This window comes from Dermochelys coriacea, chromosome 2 (assembly GCF_009764565.3).
Source record: "Dermochelys coriacea isolate rDerCor1 chromosome 2, rDerCor1.pri.v4, whole genome shotgun sequence".
NCBI lineage: Eukaryota > Metazoa > Chordata > Testudines > Dermochelyidae > Dermochelys > Dermochelys coriacea.
The window spans coordinates 272,207,340-272,225,212 of record NC_050069.1 but is presented as its reverse complement, the minus strand read 5'-3'; the positions used below and the strand labels follow the sequence as shown (position 1 = coordinate 272,225,212).

The window sequence follows — 17,873 nt, the reverse complement described above, 5'->3', positions numbered from 1 at the left end:
AGCTCTGCAATGGCCAGGCCCATGGCTGGTTCAGCCAGCAGCTGGGCAGCGAGAGGTCCCGTGCTCCGATCTCCAGCACTGACTGCCCAGCTGCAGTAGCCGACAAGTTACATTCGGGCTAGCAGCGCAGTGGGTGATGGAGCAGTTCCTCCCGGCTCAGCCCAACACATCTGCTTTGTCGCTCTGGGGCCAGCGTTTCCTACCCTCCCTAGGCAAATTAAGGCCCAGCTGTGCGACCCCCACATCCCGAAGTGACCCTGTGGGCCCCCTGCCTGCCACTTAGAGACCTTGGCAGGCTTAAGGCTCACTAGCAGCTCCCACATTTGCTCCTGGTTTAGCTCCTATTCCCCTCCTGCCCAGTTGTGCCTTGCTCCCCCAATTCCAGGGCAACTCCCATCCCATTACCCAGGGTCCCCTCACTGGCTGCTGAAGGCAGCACCCAGCCCTTCCAGAGTCTACTGGTGTGACGAAGTGGGACAGTTCTTGATGTTTCCTCTGAATATTGTGGGGGTGCCTCAGTTTCCCCATGCAGTTCTTAAGTATCTAGGGGGTGGGATAAGGATGTATGATCGTTGCAGAGCCCTAGAGGGCAGGTGTGTGCAGGGGTCTGCACACAGAGAATGGCCGACACCCTGTTTCCTTGCAACTGATAGCCTGGCCCTTCCCCCTGCAAGGTGAGAGCTAAAGGAAACAGGTGACCTCCTGGCCCGGGAAAGGGACAAAGCGCGAGGGGGGGGGGCTGGCTGGGGACGAGGAGTGAAGTACAGACAGTGAAGTGCACACCTGGTTGTCTGGCTCACTGGCCCCAAAATGGACCCGGCTGAGGGGTCCTGTTCTCTGCACCTACAAGCTCTGTGTTAGACCATGTTCCTGACATCTAATAAACCTTCTGTTTTACTGGCTGGCTGAGAGTCCCGTCTGACTGCGGAGTTGGGGGGCAGGACCCTCTGGCTGCCCCAGGAGCCCGCCTGGGCAGACTCGCTGTGGGAGGCGCACGGAGGGCAGAGGATGCTGGATGCTCCGAGGTCAGCCCCAGGAAGGGGGCAGCCGGGTGAGCTGTGTGTCCTGCAGACAGGCTGCTCCCAGAGAGGAGACTCCCCAGAGTCCTGCCTGGCTTCGTAGGGAGCAGGTCCAGAGCATCGCCCAGGGACTCCGTGACAACTGGATGCTTGGGCGGCCTCTGGCCCGTAAGGGTCATTCCCTTTGCTCTGCTCTTTCGTGCCCAGTTCAGGGTGTTTGAATCCCCTGGGCTCACTGGCTCCCTTGGAGATGGTGCATCCTGCTGGCCCAGCCACAGCTCCTTGCACCCGCACTACAGCCCGGCGGCTGGGTGTTTGCCTGTTCCTGGGCTTTGCACCCTGCAATCAGGGAAGTGCGGTGAAAGCCCACAGCCCTGCCTGTGCAATGGGGGGGCTCGTGGCCCCTTTGCGCCTACTCACTGCACCTTCACCTGGCGCGCCCTGTGCCAGGCCTGCTGGCTGCACCCTTCCATGCCCAGCGTGATGGACTAGCCCAGGCCTCAGCACTTGATGGCCCAGTACTGCTGCTGGCCATGCCCCATGCCCCGAGCCCATTGGGCCAGCAGGGGCAGGGGCTCCCTGGGCTGCAGGTCGGGCTGAAAGTCCAGGGCTGGCACAGAGAGGCTGGGCTGGCAGGAAGAGGGAGCTTTATTGGCTGTTATCTCCTTGGCTGCAGGTCACACAGGGCAAAGAAACAGTATTTACAGCGCGTCCATATAAATATTTCCAATGTACATTTTATACATGCGCGGCGCAGTTGCCCCGGAAGCGGTGTCCCAAGCCTGGGGGCCCAGCACATCGTGCAGGCTCGGTCCAAAGAAGCTGTCTCCCCTCCCCAGGCTCAGCCAGAGGCCAGCCCCCTGGCAGGGCAGCAGGAGCTGGGCACAGAGCCGTGGGGCAGGCCAAAGAGTCTCCAGGTGAATGGACACAGCCAGGAGGTTCCCAGAACGGGTCAGTCCCTCTCCTCCCCGGCTTGCAAGCGAGAGGCCACGGAGCCCAGGTGGGCGATTCCCTTTGCAACTGCAGGGAGAGGAAGCAGCAAGGCTGCAGCACAGAGCTGGGCTCCATCCTAGAGTGATGCAGCATGCACACAGCCCCCCCGAGCCTGGCACCCCTGGGGGGCAGGGGAGGGGGTGCACAGGAACTGCCTCCCTGTATGGGGGGAGGAGGACAGGGGTGCACAGGGACTGCCTCCCTGTATGGGGGAGCACACAGGGACTGTCTCTGTACCAGGTGGGGGGGGGGGCAGTGGAGCCAGACAGGGACTCTCTCTCTGAACAGGGTGTGGGAGGGGGCACAAAAACTGATTACCTGTACCAGGTGGTAGAGGGTGTGCACAGGGACTCTCTCTGTACCGCGTTGGGGGGGGCACACAGGGACTGTCTCTCTGCACCAGGTGGAGAGGAGACACACAGGAAATGTCTCTCTGTACCAGGGGTGGGGGGACACATAGAGACTATCTCTATGACCAGGGTGGAGGGCAGACAGGAATTGCCTCTCTGTACCAGGTGGAGTGGGGGGCACATAGGGACTGTGTCTCTGTACCAGGTGGAGGGGGAGCACACAGGAAATGTCTCTCTGTACCAAGTGGGGGGGCACACAAGGACTGTCTCTCTGTACCAGGTTGGGGGGGCACACAGGGATTGTCTCTGTAGCAGGTGGGGGGTGGGGAGGGTGCACAGGAACTGCCTCCCCATACAGGGTGGGGGTGCAAGGCAGGGGAGCCCCTTCTCCTGCGAGGGCACCTTTGCACGTGGAGCTAGTCAGCTGGTGTCATCGGCCACAGGGTGCACCGTGCCAGCCCCAGTGCGGTTTTGCTCCTGTGAGATCCCCGGCAAGGCAGGGAGAGCGGGTCCCCTCATCATCAGCGTCTGGTGGGACCAGGAGCCCCGCACTGTCTTGGGGCTCCGAGTGGGAGGCCGGCCTGGCAGGGTGGCTAGAGGACACTGGGGCTGGGGCCCAGCTCAGCGGGGGACGCCGAGCAGGAGTTGTTGGCGTTGCGGCGGGGCAGGCTGGGGGTCAGTGTGCTGACAGAGCTGTCGCTAGGGCATCCATGCTGCAGGAGGATGTCGATGCACTCCTGGCTGCCAGCTTGCTGGGCGTAGGCCAGGGGTGTTAGGCCACGGGCGTCCCGGCTCTTCACGTCCACCCCATACTGCACAGGGAGAGAACACACCAGGGGCAGGCAGGTCAGTGCCAGGCAGCACCGGGCAGCTGCCAGCGGGACAGCCATGCAATGCTAGTGGGGGCAGGCCAGGAACGGGGCCCCACCTGGGGTTTCCGGAAATGGTGGGAGTTGTGGGACTTGGAAAGGGCCTGGTGCAGGAGATCAACAATGGGAGATGGCAGAAAGGGGGAGCTGAGGGGTCAATGAGGGGCTGGGGGACAGGAGCCAGGAACCAGGGTCAGCAAGGAGCAGGAGCTGGGGGTCAGCGAGGGGTGGGGGACAGGAGCCGGGGGACCAGGGTCAGTGAGGGGCTGGGTGTGAGGAGCCAGGGGACCGGGGTCAGCAAGGGGCGGGAGGACAGGAGCTGGGGAACCAGAGTCAGTGAGGGGTGGGGGGCAGGAGCTGGGGGATCAGCGAGGGGCGGGTGGCAGGAGCTGAGGAACTGGGGATTAGTAGGGAGGGGGTCAGGAGTCAGGAACCGGGCTCAGTGCGGGACAGGGGTCAGGAGCTAGGAACCGGGATCAGCGAGGGGTGGCGGTCAGGAGCTGGGGGGCTGGTGCTCAGCGAGGGGTGGGGGTCAGGAGCCGGGGGACCGGGGTCAGCGAAGGGTTTCTCCTCACCCATATGAGCAGCTGCGTGAAGACTACGTTGGCCATGGCGCTGGAGAGGTGCAGCGCTGTGCGCCCGTCCCCGTCCCCATAGGTCTCATTCACCTCCTCCTTGGTGCCGTGGGCCAACAGCGTCACCACCAGGCGCACGTCGTCCTCCACCACGGCTCGCAGCAGCTGCTGCCCCAAGGGCACATCCGAGTGCGGCAGCGCAGCCAGGAACAGCTTCTGCTCATACTTGGCCCGGATCCAGCGCTCCTTCTCCTCCCTGTAGGGAGGGACCCCTCACCGGGGGCACCAATGTCACGGGGCACCACATGGCAGGGGCGCCTTGTGCTCCACAACACCCTGGCACTCGTGCCCGAATGCACCTCCAGCACTCGTGCCGCATGCAAGTGCACCCCACCTGGCACTCAAGCCCCGTACCCATCCCATGGCACTTGTGCCCCTTACTGTTCAGCACCCCTCATGCCCCATGTGCAGACCTCTGTCCCTCATGCCCTTCACCCCCACGCTTGTGCACCACGTGCAACCCCCAGTTCTTGTGCCCCTCACATACACTCCCCAGAACTCGTGCCCCATGTGAACCTTCCTGGCTCTCGTGCCCCATGTACATCCCCACCCTGGCACTCTTGTCCTGTGCACCCTCTTCCTAGCTCTTGTGCCCCATGTGCCCCCCCAGCTCTCGTGCCCCACGTGCCCCCGCTCTCCTGCCCCACGTGCCCCTGCTCTCGTGCCCCACGCACCTCCTCCCAGCTCGTCCCCCATGCGCATCCTCCCAGCTCTTGTACGCTGTGCACCCCCAGCTCTCGTGCCCCACGTGCCCCCTCCCAGCTCTCGTGCCCCATGCGCCCCCTCCCAGCTCTCGTGCCCCGTGTCCCCCCTGCTCGGCACTCATGCCCTGTCTGTGCACATTCACTCTGCTGTTCTTATGCCCTGCCTGCTGGCGCAGTCCCCCGGAGCGTCTCCATGGCGTGCTGGGCCTTGGCCAGCGGCAGGGAAAGGTTAGCTGCTCTGCGGAGCTGCTCAGTGCCACGGGGGGGGGGGCGTTATCGCGCCTGCCGTCGCGCCTGGGGCAGACAAAGGCTGAGCCGCCGGCTGGGCCCGCCTGGGGCTGCCGGGCCCGGCTGATCGATGCGCGCCGTGCGCCCTGCTATCTGCTCCCATTCTATCCATCTGCATCTGGCAGGCGGCAATCAATACCCCGCGCGGAGCATGCTCACTGCCGCTGCCCCCTGACCTGCGCCAGCCGCTGATAAGGCGCAGAATGTGCTCTTGTCTGGGTGGCGGGATGAGTGACAGGAGAGACGCTCCGATAGGGACAGACAAGGCCTGAAAGGGACGCACCCCTGAGACCCACAGGCAGGCGCCGGCAAGCTGTCGCCATTAACCCCTTCCACTCCGCAGTCAGCCGGCACTGGGGCAGCCACAGCACCTGTCAGCCGGACTCACCTGCCCCCAAGGGGGACACCCACCCGCTGGGGCCAACAGGGCTTCCCAGCTGCAGACCCGGGGCTTCCTCCTACAGCCCCCATCTGCTCATGGCCCACCCCTGACCCTGGGCTCCCCACTGCAGCCCCTCACCTGGTGTTCTCGGGGCCCGGCTTCTGGTAGCCCTCCACCGCCCCTTCCCAGACTGCGTTGGCCAGTGCATTACCAATGGCCGTCATGACCATGATGAGCTCGCCAGGCCAGTCGTCCAGGTCCAGGGAGCGCACCCGGGACAGGTGGGTGCCCAGGTTACGGTGGATCCCGGAGCACTCGATGCACATGAGGGAGCCCAAGTTCAGACTCGCCCAGTCAGGGTCTGGAGGGTGGAAGGAGAGCGCGGGGAGGGGCGGGGGGTTAGCGTAGACCCCAGGGACCCACAAGCCCATCCTCCACTCACAGGGGCACCAGCCCTACCAGGACCCACATGTCCCCTCCCAGTCCTGCAGAGTCACCAGCCCCACAGGGATCCAGGGACCCACATTTTTTGCATCCCTTGGGCAGTAAGATCACATGGGAAAGTGAGGCCACTGGGGCAGAGCGGGAGGGCCCTGTGGGGCTCAGACCCCCTTTCCTTTGGGTGGAGTGAGTGGGTCCTGTGGAGCACAGACCCCCCGCCCCTTTCCATGGGCAGGGTGGGAGGGCCCAATCCTCAGGCAGCGTCACTCACTGGGTGCGTCGCAGTCCACACAGAAGCTGTTCCCACGTGCAGTGCGGACCGTCTGAAGGGCCAGTGCGTCGCTCTGGCTGCCCAGCCGAGTCTGGAACAGGAAAGAAAATCCCCCCTGACTCATTAGTGGCTGGCTGGCCCCCTGGGCCTGTCTCCTCTCATCATTGTCCTCAAGACCAGCCCGCCGGGCAGCTGCCAGGGCCACGCTTTGATGGGCACCAGAGGGGCAGACAGCACTGGGGTCTGGGAAGCTGTCCCCAGCCAAGGCAGGGCACGGGGGGCAGAAGAGTGCCCGGGCGAGTGATGCCAGCTCAGGCAGGGTTGGGGAAGGGGGGTAGGCACCAGCCTGGATGGTGTGGAGGGTACACAGGAAGTGGCCTAGACAGGACCACCATGGGGCATGCGCTTACCGGGGTGGGGATGCAATGGGTCTAGCATTGACCCAGGTGGGGCAAGAGCCAACCCAGGAACGGTGAGGTTGGGGTGCACGGGGGCAGGCACCAGTGTGTGAGGGGGCCGGGCCTGTGTAGGGGCGATTGGAGCAGGAGCTGACGGGGAGTGGGGGAGGCTAGGCGAGGAGGGACCGGGGTGGGGCAGGTGTCTGCCCAAGCAGGGCAGGGAGGGGCACAGTGGGACAACTGCCAGCCTGGGCAGGGAGGGGGTCCCTCACCTTGTTCTTGCTGCTCTCGCAGCCCTGGAGGCTGGCCAAGATCTGGCTCTCGATGGCCTGGACCCACAGCTCCCGCTCCTCTGATGTTGAGGCCTCAAAAAGCCAGGTCTGGCCCGTCAGCGACACAATGATGAACTCGAATGACTCGTCTTGTTCTGGAATAGAAGGGAGGGGTCACTGTGCCGGCCCGGGGGGGTGGGGTGATGGGGTCACTGCACCGGCATGGGGGGGTGATGGGGTCACTGTGTTGGCACAGCAGATGGGGGCTGCCAGGTCCACAGGTGGCTGAGGCTGTCCCTGTGTGTGGCCCAGCCCCTCTCCAAGGCCACAGCCCAAGCTCACTCTGAGCCAGCCTAGAGAGCGAGCCCTCGGGCAGGTGCTGCCTCCCCCAGCCTGGCCAGAACACAACCCCCACCACTCCAAGCCGTTCCTCTTTGTCCGCCCCCTCCAGTGTGCTGGGTCACTCCCACGCCCATCACTGCATCATTAATATTTGTAGAAGCTCTTCCCAGCCCCATCTCTGTGGCTGGATCAGGCCGTGGAAAGCCCACAGGACAGGCCCACGGCTGGAGCCCTCTGCATGAGCAGAGGGGCTCAGAGACCCAGGACGGCGCCTGTGGGGACCCCCGGAGCCCAGCCCATGCTCTGAGCTGGGTGCCATAGCCTCACCCCCGCAGGATTGCCCAGGAGCCCATGCTCAGGTGCCAGTACCTTGGGGGAGGGGGGCTGGGGGTGGGGCCAGCTGGGGCCACCCTGGCCCCTAGGAGGGCTTGCAGCTGGGCTGGGCCCGTGGGAGACATGGCTAGGGGTGGGTGGGAGGTAGTGCCCATGTTCTCTGAGGAGATCGGCATCCAGATCTGCCCATCCCTGCGACTCAGCCAGGGACCCCAGTGCTGCCCCAAGGGGGCTGCCGGGGGAGGGGGGGAGAGGGAGCGGTAAGGGTCTCCCCAGAGCGTGCCATGGGCAAGGGGGGCTATTCTGCTAGAAGCCGGGAATGGGCGACAGCGGATGGGTCACTGGATGATTCCCTGTTCTGTTCATTCTCTCTGGGGCACCTGGCATTGGCCACAGTCAGGAGACAGGTTTCAGAGTAGCAGCCGTGTTAGTCTGTATTCACAAAAAAGAAAAGGAGAACTTGTGGCACCTTAAAGACTAACAAATGTATTTGAGCATAAGCTTTCGTGAGCTACAGCATCCGATGAAGTGAGCTGTAGTTCACGAAAGCTTATGCTCAAATAAATTTGTTAGTCTCTAAAGTGCCACAAGTTCTCCTTTTCTTTTTTAGTCAGGAGACAGGAGACTGGGCTAGATGGACCTTTGGTCTGACCCAGTGTGACCGTTCTTATGTACTCAGGGACTCCTTGGTGGGTGGGTGGAGGGGTGGATGTGGGGAAAAGAGGGCTCTGCTCAAGGTCTCCTTGGTGGGTGTGTGGAGGGGTGGAGAAGGGGGGCCCTGATGAGTGACTCCTTGGTGCTAGGGTGGGGGTTTCTTCGCAGGGCCCCCAGGCACAGGGGTTCCCGGGAGTGGGGATGCTCGCACCCTGAGTTCACACGGGGTACATGTCCCATCTCTGCACCCAGACGCCAGCGTTTACCATTTATTGCCCAACTTGAGCAGTTAGTACAGCAAATGACTGAACTATGCAGGACCTGAATGGAATGACTAATAAACATTATGTCACAGCACATGCTTCAGCTCATAGCAAAATGATTTGTAATTACCTAATTAGCGTTATGCAAATAACACCCTCATCTCCATAATGTGCCTTCCCAGTTCTCTATTAAAAGCAGGGAGCCAACTGCGCAGCTCCAGAGCCAGCAGGGAGGTTGAGGAGCTGGGCCTGGAGTGCACCAGGGTTCTGCTAGCCCCGGATCTGGAAGTGATGGGGGCCCCTGGCCTTCACTCTGCTCTCTGTCCTCTGCCCCTGGCCCTGTGAGCTGCAGGCCAGAGCAGGCTCTCCCAAAGGGGCAAACAGGACGGACACCCTGAGACACTTCAGCTGTGCAGATTACTCCCTAGCGAAAGAGGGGGGCCGACTGCCACTCCCACTCAACTTCTGCATTGCTGGGTGACTGGTATCTTGGTCCTGGGTGAGGCTCACAACCCCTCCTCGCAGCCCCGGGAGAGAAGGGGTCCAGCCAGGACACCAGCAGCAACAGCAGGTCCCCACCACAGCAATTCTACACACATCCAAGGCAGAGACCCGCAAAGCAGCAACCAGCTTCAGCCTGCCAACGTCTGCCAAGTAGCCCTCAGCCACGGCTTGGGGGAGCACAGCTCTCTCCATCCACGGGGCTCCCACTTAGTTCAGATACTGCCTGTTGGACCAATCGGCACCAGTTCAGCATTGCTGAGCCACCGCAGGGAGAGGGAGGGTAAACAACACCCAGGGCTCTCCGCCTCTCCAGGGGCAGGACAACAGGACTGGGCTGGTCTTGGCAAGGGCGGGAAGGCTGCTTCTGGGTACTGATGGGTCACCATCCCAGCTGCTCCTCCCCTGGGGCCCACTGGGTAGAGGAGCTTGTCCATCTGGTAAGCTGCACCATTGCAAAAACCATAGCAGAGATGAGGCCTGACCAGCGTGCCAGCCTGGGTCTGGCTCCATACAGATTTCTTAAGTCAGTTAGGATGTGACTTTCTACTGGTAGAGTTAGACCAGGCCAAGGTCAAGTGTGGCTGCAGTGAAACTGGGATAGAGGGGCCTCAGACCTGGACAGCTTACCCGCGTCCCGCACATGGCCGAGCCCTTTGCACTGGGGTAGCTACACCCACACAGGGGTGTCCCAGCCGGAGAGCTTACCCCCGTCCCTCACAAGACCCAGCTCCCCCTGCTCCAAGCCCTTCGCACTGGGGTAGCTACACCCACACAGGGGTGTAAGTCAGAGTGCTAGCACTTGTGTGTAGGCAAGGCCTCAGTGCCGCCTGCCTGCCTGCCCTAGCCCAGGGCTTCCTGTTCGGGGCTCCTTGCGAGTAACTCTCTCCCGCCTCGCATGCTGTTCCCCCACGGGGGCTATTGCTACATCTCGGAGCATGGCCATGGGCATTTCCCTCCGGATCTGGGTTCCTGCCTGACCTCTCCCAGCAGCCTGGCAGGACAGGCACTGAGACTCGAATCCAAGAGGAGAATGTAGGTGTTGGGCTCCAGGCCAGCGCTCAGGCTCCTGGGGCTGGCAACACCCCCACCCCGCTCAGCTGGGGGAAGGGAGCTGAGAACAGTTACTTCCCTGCTTGGTGCCAGCTCACTGCCAGGGCCCCATTCTCCAAGTCTGCCCCCTCCCAGGGGAAGGCCATGTGCTGACCCCATGGTGACGGTGCTTCTCTCGAAGCCGCGCTCCCCGCTCCCAAGCAGGAGACATCCTTGCTGGGGAGGCTCCTGGGACAGGAAGCGGCTCCCAGCAGCCACGAGGGATGAGCTTTGGGAGGGATTCACAGTGCAGCGGGCAGAACTGAGGGGCCTGCCCAGATCAGTGTGAGGAACACAGCTCCCACAATCAAGGAGCAAAGGAAAGAACAAGGCAAGAGCCAGCCTGGCACGGCAAGACCCTGCCTCCCCCAGCCAGGCGGAGGTGGAGAAGATCCCCTGAGCCCAAACAACACCCTCCGCTGCTGGGGCAGGGAGTGCCTCTGCATTGCACAGCCCGGACCTAGGCTAGGAGAATCCTTCGGCACCTGGGACTCCTGTGGGCGGTGACTAAGGGACACTAACCAAGGCCTGGCACCCTAGGGCACGCTGGCATGGCCACACCCCTGGGCCCAGGCAATCTTGACCCGTAGCATAAGAGTCCTGACATGGGGGCTGCCAGGATGTAGGAGCCTGGTCCACATCTGATGGCCCTTCGGCTACTTTGTCAGGAGCTAAACAGCAGGCCCCTCCTTTGAGCCAGGGGCTGATTCTGGGAGGAGAAAACTGAGGGAGGAAGAGCACTGGCAAGAGCCAGAGTATGGGTGAGGTGCCTATGTCTCCCCGGCTCTGCCACTGCTTCGCCATCCTACTGACAGTGTCCCACAGTCTGTTCTTCCCACCCTGGGCTCCATGCTGCCAGTGCCCTGAAGCCTGACTCACAGCCCCTCTGCTATCCCCACCCTGGGCTGCACGCTGCCATTGCCCCAAAGACTGACCCACAGCCCTGCTGCTATCCCTGCCTTGGGCTGCATGCTCTCAGTGCCCCCAATCCTGACCCACAGCCCCCCTGTTCTTCCCACCCTAGGCTCCGCACTGAGGGTGCCCCCCAATTCTGACCCACAGCCCCCTGTTCTCCCTGCCCTGGGCTCCCACCCTAGCTCTGCTGGTGCCCCTCAATCCTGACCCGCCATATCTCATCTGGATCAGGAGTGGCACAGCGAGCCCTAGGGGAAGGGGCTCTCCTAGCTGGATGGGGGTGGGGCAGGAAGACTCCCCAGCTGGCTGGGGCAGAGGCTATCCCAGGGACTGGCCCCTCACACAGGCTGGGACAGCCTGAGAGCAGGACTAGTGGGAGTGTATTACGCCAGCTCCATTAGAATTAGTGGGCAGTGGAAATGAACAAGGCAATTCTCTGCCTCTTGATGAGGTTTTGATGAGGTTTTGAAGCCTGAGCGCTGTGCAGAGCTGCCGAGCAGAGCGTGGCGAGACCTGCCGTTGTTAATGTGCGTTAACCCCCTGACCCCATCTCCAGTGCTGCCCAGCAACAAGTCCTCCAGCTGAGAGTGAAATTAGCCAGGGCATGGGATGGGCGCGCACGGCACCTGCAATTAACACGCATGCCATCGAGTCAAGCACAGCTCCCTGGGGTAAGCCCCACAGCCCCCCTGGAGTCGGCACTGGGGAAGGGAAGTGCCCCACAACACCAAGTAGTCAGCACGGGGGTAGAGAGACCCAACTGCCCCTGAGAGAGCCTGCAAGGGGACCGGAAAGTCAGCAGCCTTCTGCCAGGGAGGGGGGCAGTCAGGCAGCGCAAAGTTCCCTACCCTTGCTGGGAGAGCCCAGCTCCCAGAGCACCCTGGGGCTGGGGAGAGGAGGCAGCGGGAGAACGGATCTTGCTCATCTGGTAGCAGCAGGAGCTGCTGGTGCTTGACGAAGCTCCTGCGACTCCCGGCCCTCCAAGGGGACACAGGAAGGAAGGGCCAGCTCTGGGCTGGGGGTGACAGAAGGAACGGGATTGGGCTGGTTCCCAATGGGGAGCTGCCATGCCTCCAGCCTGCCTGGGCCTGCCTGACTGCACTGATCCCAGAGCCCAAGGCCTTGCCCTCCGAGGTGCGAGAGCACCACCCCGGAGAGCTCTCCCTCCACCTGGGCATGCCCAGACACAGAGTAAAGCGGGGGGCTCCCTGGCACTTGCAGGGAAAGCTATGCTGCAGCAGCTGTGGGCGTGAGAACACAGTGCCCCCGGCCCAGAGCAGCGGGCACTGCGCAGGGGCCAGTGCACACAGGCGCAAGGGAGTGCTGAGCACCCTCTCTTCTGGACTTCGGGGGCAGCACTCCCAGCATGCAGGACACAACCACCCCTCAGCATGCAGGATGGTAACCCACAGAGCATGCTGGCACTCCCCACAGCATGCTGGGCATAGGGCCCCTGGGGGTGTGGGGTGGCATCTGTGACGAAGTGGGACTGTTCTTAATGTTCTCTCTGAAAACTGTGTGGGTGCTTCAGTTTTCCCTGTGCAGTTCTTAAGTATCTAGGTGGGGGGGATCAGGGGGTCTGATTGTTGCAGAGCCCTAGGGGGCCAGTGTGATGGTGTCTGCACAGAGAATGGCCGACACCCTGTCTCCTGGCCACTGATGGCCTGGGCCCCTCCTCTGCAAAGGTGCCAACTGAAGATGTTGGAGAACAAAGAGAGGGGAGGAGGGGTGGGAGAGTTTCAGTTTGGAGCTGGCTGGGAAAATGGAGGGAGGCCCAGACCCGGGCTCTGGCCTTCCTGCCCCCAAGGCAGACCTGACTGAGGGGGTTCTGTTCTCTGTACCTACAAGCTCTGTTTTAGACCGTGTTCCTGCCGTCTAAAACCTTCTGTTTTACTGGCTGGCTGAGAGTCCCATCTGGCTGCGAAGTTGGGGGACAGGACCCTCCGGCCCCCCCAGGAGCCCTGCCTGTGCGGACTCGCTGTGGGAAGCACACGGAGGGGCAGAGGATGCTGAATGCTCCAAGGTCAGACCCAGGAAGGTTGAAGCTGTGGAAGCTTCTTGCCCTGGAGACAGTCTGCTCAGAGAGAGGAGGCTCCCCCAGAATTCTGACCGGCTTCGTATGGAATAGTTCCAGAGCATCGGCTGGGGACTCCGTGACAGCATCCCCCACAGCTCTCTGGGCATAGGGCCCCTGGGGGCACGGGTGGCATCACCCAAAGCAACAAACCTAGCAAGGGAGCAGAGCCTCCAGCAGAATAAGGAACTGGAGCTTCACATCCAGAATCAAAGGTTTCAGAGTAGCAGCCGTGTTAGTCTGTATTCGCAAAAAGAAAAGGAGTACTTGTGGCACCTTAGAGACTAACAAATTTATTAGAGCATAAGCTTTCGTGAGCTACAGCTCACTTAGCTGTAGCTCACGAAAGCTTATGCTCTAATAAATTTGTTAGTCTCTAAGGTGCCACAAGTACTCCTTTTCTTTATCCAGAATCAAGTGTTGCCTCTTGGACCAGAATCCGCTCCTGAGATGCCCCTGCCCTCGCCCGCTCCCGGCCGAAACCCCCAGTGCCTCACTCCTCCCCTCCTCCTTCAGGACCTTCCCCGAATTCACCCTGTCACGCAAGCTGCCTTGCCATGGGGGAAGGGGCAAGGTCCTAATGGTGCAGTGGGAAGGAGAGGAAGCGTGATGCTAGGGCTCTGCTGCCGTGGTCATGGCTGGCCGCAGGAGGAGCAGCCCCTGCTCAGACAGTTTCACTCTTGCCCAGCTGAGGCCGAGCTGCAGCCCTCTTCTTGCCCCAGGCCCAGCGGCAGGGCCAGACGGCAGGCCCGGTGGCTGGTGTTGGCAGGCGGCCGCGGGGTGCCTGTTTGCAAGCTGCCAGTGTATCACTGTATCATGATGAGGTGTTTGGGATATCAACAAATTAGCAGGCGTCGGGGAAGAGAAGGATGCAGGCACCATTCGTAAATGTCAGCTCGCTGCCTCCTCATTTTGCAGCTCATTAAACCCAATATTCTAACCTGTATTAGTGCAACGGGAACAGGCCCCTCCGCGGAGACAAGCCTCTGGGAGAACCACAGCAGCAGGCATGGCCACGGAGACTCCCCCTGCGTTTCCCGCAGGACCAACAGCGCCCTCACCTGCCAACTAGCATATCCCCACCAGCCAGACCCCCAAGGACCCAGTCAGCTCCTGCCTCTAGGGAGGTACCCGATGAGGGTGGGTGTGCGGGGGGGTCATACTAAGGGGCACACAGCAGGGGGCGATGGGGTGTGCACAGGGATGGTGGGGTCAGACGGAGGGGCACCCAGAGAGGGGGCGGGGGTTGTACAGAGGGTCACACAGTGTGGGAGTGGGGGACATGTACAGGGATGAGGGGGTCATAAGGGGAAGCAGACAGTGAGGGGCATATATAGGGACATACAGTGCAGAGGTGCATGCAGGGGTGTGGGGAGCTGTTCTGGGGGCACACACACGGGGTGGGGGTTTGGCACATATGGAGCAAGGGGATACCAAGGGCCACACAGCGGTGAGGGGTGGGGTACATACAGAGCACAGGGGGATGTACCAAGGGGCGCATGGGGTGGGGTACATACAGAGCATGAGAGGGTCGTACCAAGGGCCACACAGCGGTGGGGTACATACAGAGCAGTGAGGGTTGTACCAAGGGGAGCATAGGAGTGGGGCACACACAGAACAAAGGGGGTCGTACCAAGGGGCACACACAGTGGTATGGGGTGGGGAATGTATAGAGCAGGGGGGTTGTATCAAGGGGCACACAGCAGTGGGGGGTGGGGTACGTACAGAGCAGGCGGGGGGGATGTATTGAGGGGCACATAGCAGTGTGGGGGTGGGGTACGTACAGAGCAGTAGGGGTTGTACCAAGGGGCACACAGCGGTGGGAGGTGGGGCACACACAGAGCAGGGGGGGTTGTACTAAGAGGCACACAGCGGTGTGGGGGGGGGGTACACACAGAGCAGGGGGGGTTGTACCAAGGGGCACACAGTAGTGTGGGGGGGTACACACAGAGCATGGGGAGTTGTACCAAGGGGCACACAGCAGTGTGGGGGTGTACACACAGAGCATGGGGGGTTGTACCAAGGGGCACACAGTAGTGTGGGGGGGTACACACAGAGCATGGGGAGTTGTACCAAGGGGCACACAGCAGTGTGGGGGTGTACACACAGAGCATGGGGGGTTGTACCAAGGGGCGCACATGGGGGGGAGGGCGAGGCGTGCGTACGAAGTTGAGGGGGCAGACGGAGGGGGTGGCCACAGGAGTGCCACCCAGGGGCTGGGGCCGGCCGCCTGCTATGGGAGGAGGGAGTGCACGGGAGGGCCGCGTTAGGGCCGAACGAAGAGGCTTCGGGGAAAGGGAGCGTGCGGGTGACGGTGTCTGCGTGGGGCAGGCAGGAGCTGAGCGCTAGCAGCTGTAATCCCCAGCAAGCTGGTAAATGCAGCTCAGAGAAGTGTTTCCAGTCAGCGAGATGGGCACTCCCGACATCCTCTGACAGTCCGCATTAATCACGCCCGGCGCCCAACACAGCTCTTTACTGGCCATCAATTTCCCCCGGGTTTTCAAACTACAAAACAAAGACAAAAGCGCGTCGTTTTGCCGCCGCTGAGAAGCACATTAAGGGGCTGTCAGCTTCTCGCCATGCACCCTGCATCACTCTTTAAGCACATGAGAAGTTCATTATCCCTGGAGTTCTGGCAGCCATGGGGATGCTGGGCTAGGGAGTGTCGCAAAGGCGCCTGCTGACAGCACATCCCTCGCATGCTCGTCAGGGCTCCTCCTGGCTGCCGAGAGCCAAGTCAAAGGCCTGGAACAGCTAGGGGAGCCTAAGGCGACAGGCTGGGGCTGCTGGGCAGGGCTCTGAGCTGGCAGTTCCTGGCCTGCTTCATCTCACAGAGTTCCGTGTTGGCCCCTCGCAGCCCGACCCTGCTCTCCCCAGTTTGGGGATGCTCTCTCCCTGGCCAGCATGGCAGGTGTGCGGCAAGCTTGGAGCGCCCCGGCTTCCCGATGCTCCTGCTGTACTCGCTCGTTTGGTGATGTACCCTAGAAGCCTGATGGCACCCTTGCCATAGTTTGTTGATGCTCCCTAGCAGCTTGACACGCTGCTCTCTTTAACATGCGACCATGTAAAAAAGCAACAGCTAGTTTGATTTATGATACTTCAGAACAACTAAGATTCAATTGCTCCGCACGTCCCCAGCTCTGATTACCTCCTAAATGAGATAAACTGATGGCAATTTATCCCAGACCTCCCCAACTTTCCCAGGATGCTAACCTGAGAAACTGGCATCAGCACATGGGGCCGCGCCAGGGAGAGCGGGCTACAGAGCACGTGCACACACTGCCGGGCAGGGACAGGGGCAGGATGGGATAGCAGCCCTGACATTAGGACAGCAGTCATGGATGTCTGCCACTGACTAGCAGGGGAAGGGTTGTCTCAGTTCTGGGAAGTGGACTCCAGCCATCTACATGGGAATATTATTTCCCCTGATGTAAGTGACTTGCTGCAGACAAAGCCATGGGCACACTGAGCGCCCTGCTTTGCCCTGCAAACCACGGTGGCAGCTGGGCAGACCTCTCGGAAGCCTCATGCCTGGGCCTGTCTGACAACAAGCAGCACCCGTGCGGGCAGGCACTAGTGCGATCTGGGCTGCTGCTGATCCAGGCTGTCTCGGAGAACACAGAGCTGGAATGTGCAACCCCACAGAGCTGGCAAAACACAGCTTTGGGGGGATGCTCCCCTCTCAACTCCTGGCAAGCCCTCCCTGCTCCTGAGCGCGGGCGAGAGCCAGCCTCAGTCCCTCAGGCAGCATGGCTCCAGGACAGGCCACTGGCTCCTTGCTGAGCAAGGCATCTCTGTCCCTGAAGGCCCAGCCCCCGCACCCAGGGGCTCTCTCACTTCCCCCGTGTTGAGCTGAAGCATTCTTCTTCCCCAGTGGAAAAACTTCCCCATGGTCACGGCTCAAGGTGGGCCTGGCCATTGAGGTGGAGAGCCAGCGCGATGGCTAACAGCAGCGATTCTGGGAGGCTATGACAGCGCCTGCAACAGGGCTTACACTGACCTCTGATTACGAGAGAGGAGGAGGGACCTAACGTGGGGGCAACTGGGGGTTCTTCCACCTATTGCTGCAGCACCATGTGCTGGCCACTGGACTACACAGTGCCTATGCAATGCCTCCGAAACATCAAATTCCAAATTACCCCCACTGCCAGGATTCCCAGCGTGTGACTGTCCGGCTGTGAGCTCACTGGCTGGGGTCAACGCACGCAGTGCCGTGTCCAGCGCTCAGTAGTGTAGAAGGAGGCCTGGCGGGGTGCAGGGGATGCATCAGTTTATCTCATTCCATTCTCCTGAGGACCTCTGAGCATGGGAGGAGGCTCCTGCCAGTCCCAGCCTAGAGGAGGACTGAGCTGGGCTCTCCCAGAAGGAGCACACGACTTGGCTCAGGAGGCTTCTGTTGAGTATAGGTGTGACTCAGACATTTCCCAGCCATGCTACAGAAGCTGCCTCAGACCGAGCAGAACAGGGCCTACAACCCTCAGCTACAGGCCTCCTGGCTGGCTACGGCTGGACTGCATTGCAGCCCTGGGAGCAAACAGTACTTCTCCTTAGGAGCAGCCCCAACCGCACAAACAGCCTGCGGTAGGAAAAGGCTTTGTCCTACACAGAGAACACTGCAGCTCAGGGCCCTCCCTGAGCCCTAATTAATGGCCCTGTCTTCCCCAGCCAAGGGGTGAGATCCAGAGAGACTAATAGAATTAACCCAACTTTTCAGTGCTTGGCTTCACATCTTTATCTTCTTTTTAACATAGGAAATTACATTAGTAAAGTAAGTTTTAAAAAAAGCATACAGAGAAAACAAAAATTCCACCACGTGGAACTATACTGACCCCTCATGGGTCACGATAGGGTTGAGACCTTTAGATCCACAGCACAGATCTCTGCCACTACACTAAACTGGGTAACTGGCAGCAGTAGAAAGCTGTTATCCTCTATGGGAAAGGCACCGCAGGAGGATTAGATGCATGCCAGCGAATTTTGCAGCTATTGTTGACAACAAAGGAATGCTGGGACTCAGAAATCCTGGGTTCAACTCCCCGCTGGTGATGGGAGTGTGGCTAGTGGTTACAGACCGTTC

At 61.1% G+C, this 17,873-nt stretch overlaps 2 protein-coding genes across 4 annotated transcripts in view; both read right to left on the bottom strand.

Annotated features, from left to right (window-relative positions):
* Positions 1 to 1,647: 1,647 nt before the first annotated feature.
* LOC122459083 lies at positions 1,648 to 2,716 on the bottom strand. The gene is made up of 2 exons (XM_043509843.1): positions 2,338 to 2,716; positions 1,648 to 2,304 (listed from the first exon to the last, which is right to left on the bottom strand). The coding sequence occupies exons 1-2, from the start codon at positions 2,714 to 2,716 to the stop codon at positions 1,721 to 1,723; spliced, it is 963 nt and encodes a 320-aa protein (XP_043365778.1). The 3' UTR covers positions 1,648 to 1,720.
* AGAP3 (ArfGAP with GTPase domain, ankyrin repeat and PH domain 3) overlaps positions 1,648 to 17,873 on the bottom strand; it is a 243,096-nt gene continuing 226,870 nt past the window's right edge. For all 3 annotated transcript variants that reach the window (XM_038388865.2, XM_043509842.1, XM_043509841.1), the window contains 5 exons: positions 6,623 to 6,777; positions 5,953 to 6,043; positions 5,379 to 5,601; positions 3,807 to 4,062; positions 1,648 to 3,174 (listed from right to left, as the gene is read on the bottom strand). In XM_038388865.2, coding sequence (XP_038244793.1) covers positions 2,956 to 3,174; positions 3,807 to 4,062; positions 5,379 to 5,601; positions 5,953 to 6,043; positions 6,623 to 6,777 — 944 coding nt within the window. In that variant the 3' untranslated portion in view covers positions 1,648 to 2,955. The remainder of the gene's footprint in view (positions 3,175 to 3,806; positions 4,063 to 5,378; positions 5,602 to 5,952; positions 6,044 to 6,622; positions 6,778 to 17,873) is intronic.

Coding starts and splice junctions, on each gene's coding strand:
- LOC122459083 (XM_043509843.1), bottom strand. CDS start 2,716: ATGGGGAGGCAGTTCCTGTGCACCCTCCCCACCCCCCACCTGCTACAG. Junction 2,305..2,337: donor GTGCACACCCTCTACCACCT/GGTACAGGTAAT, acceptor TGCCCCCTCCCA/CACCCTGTTCAGAGAGAGAG.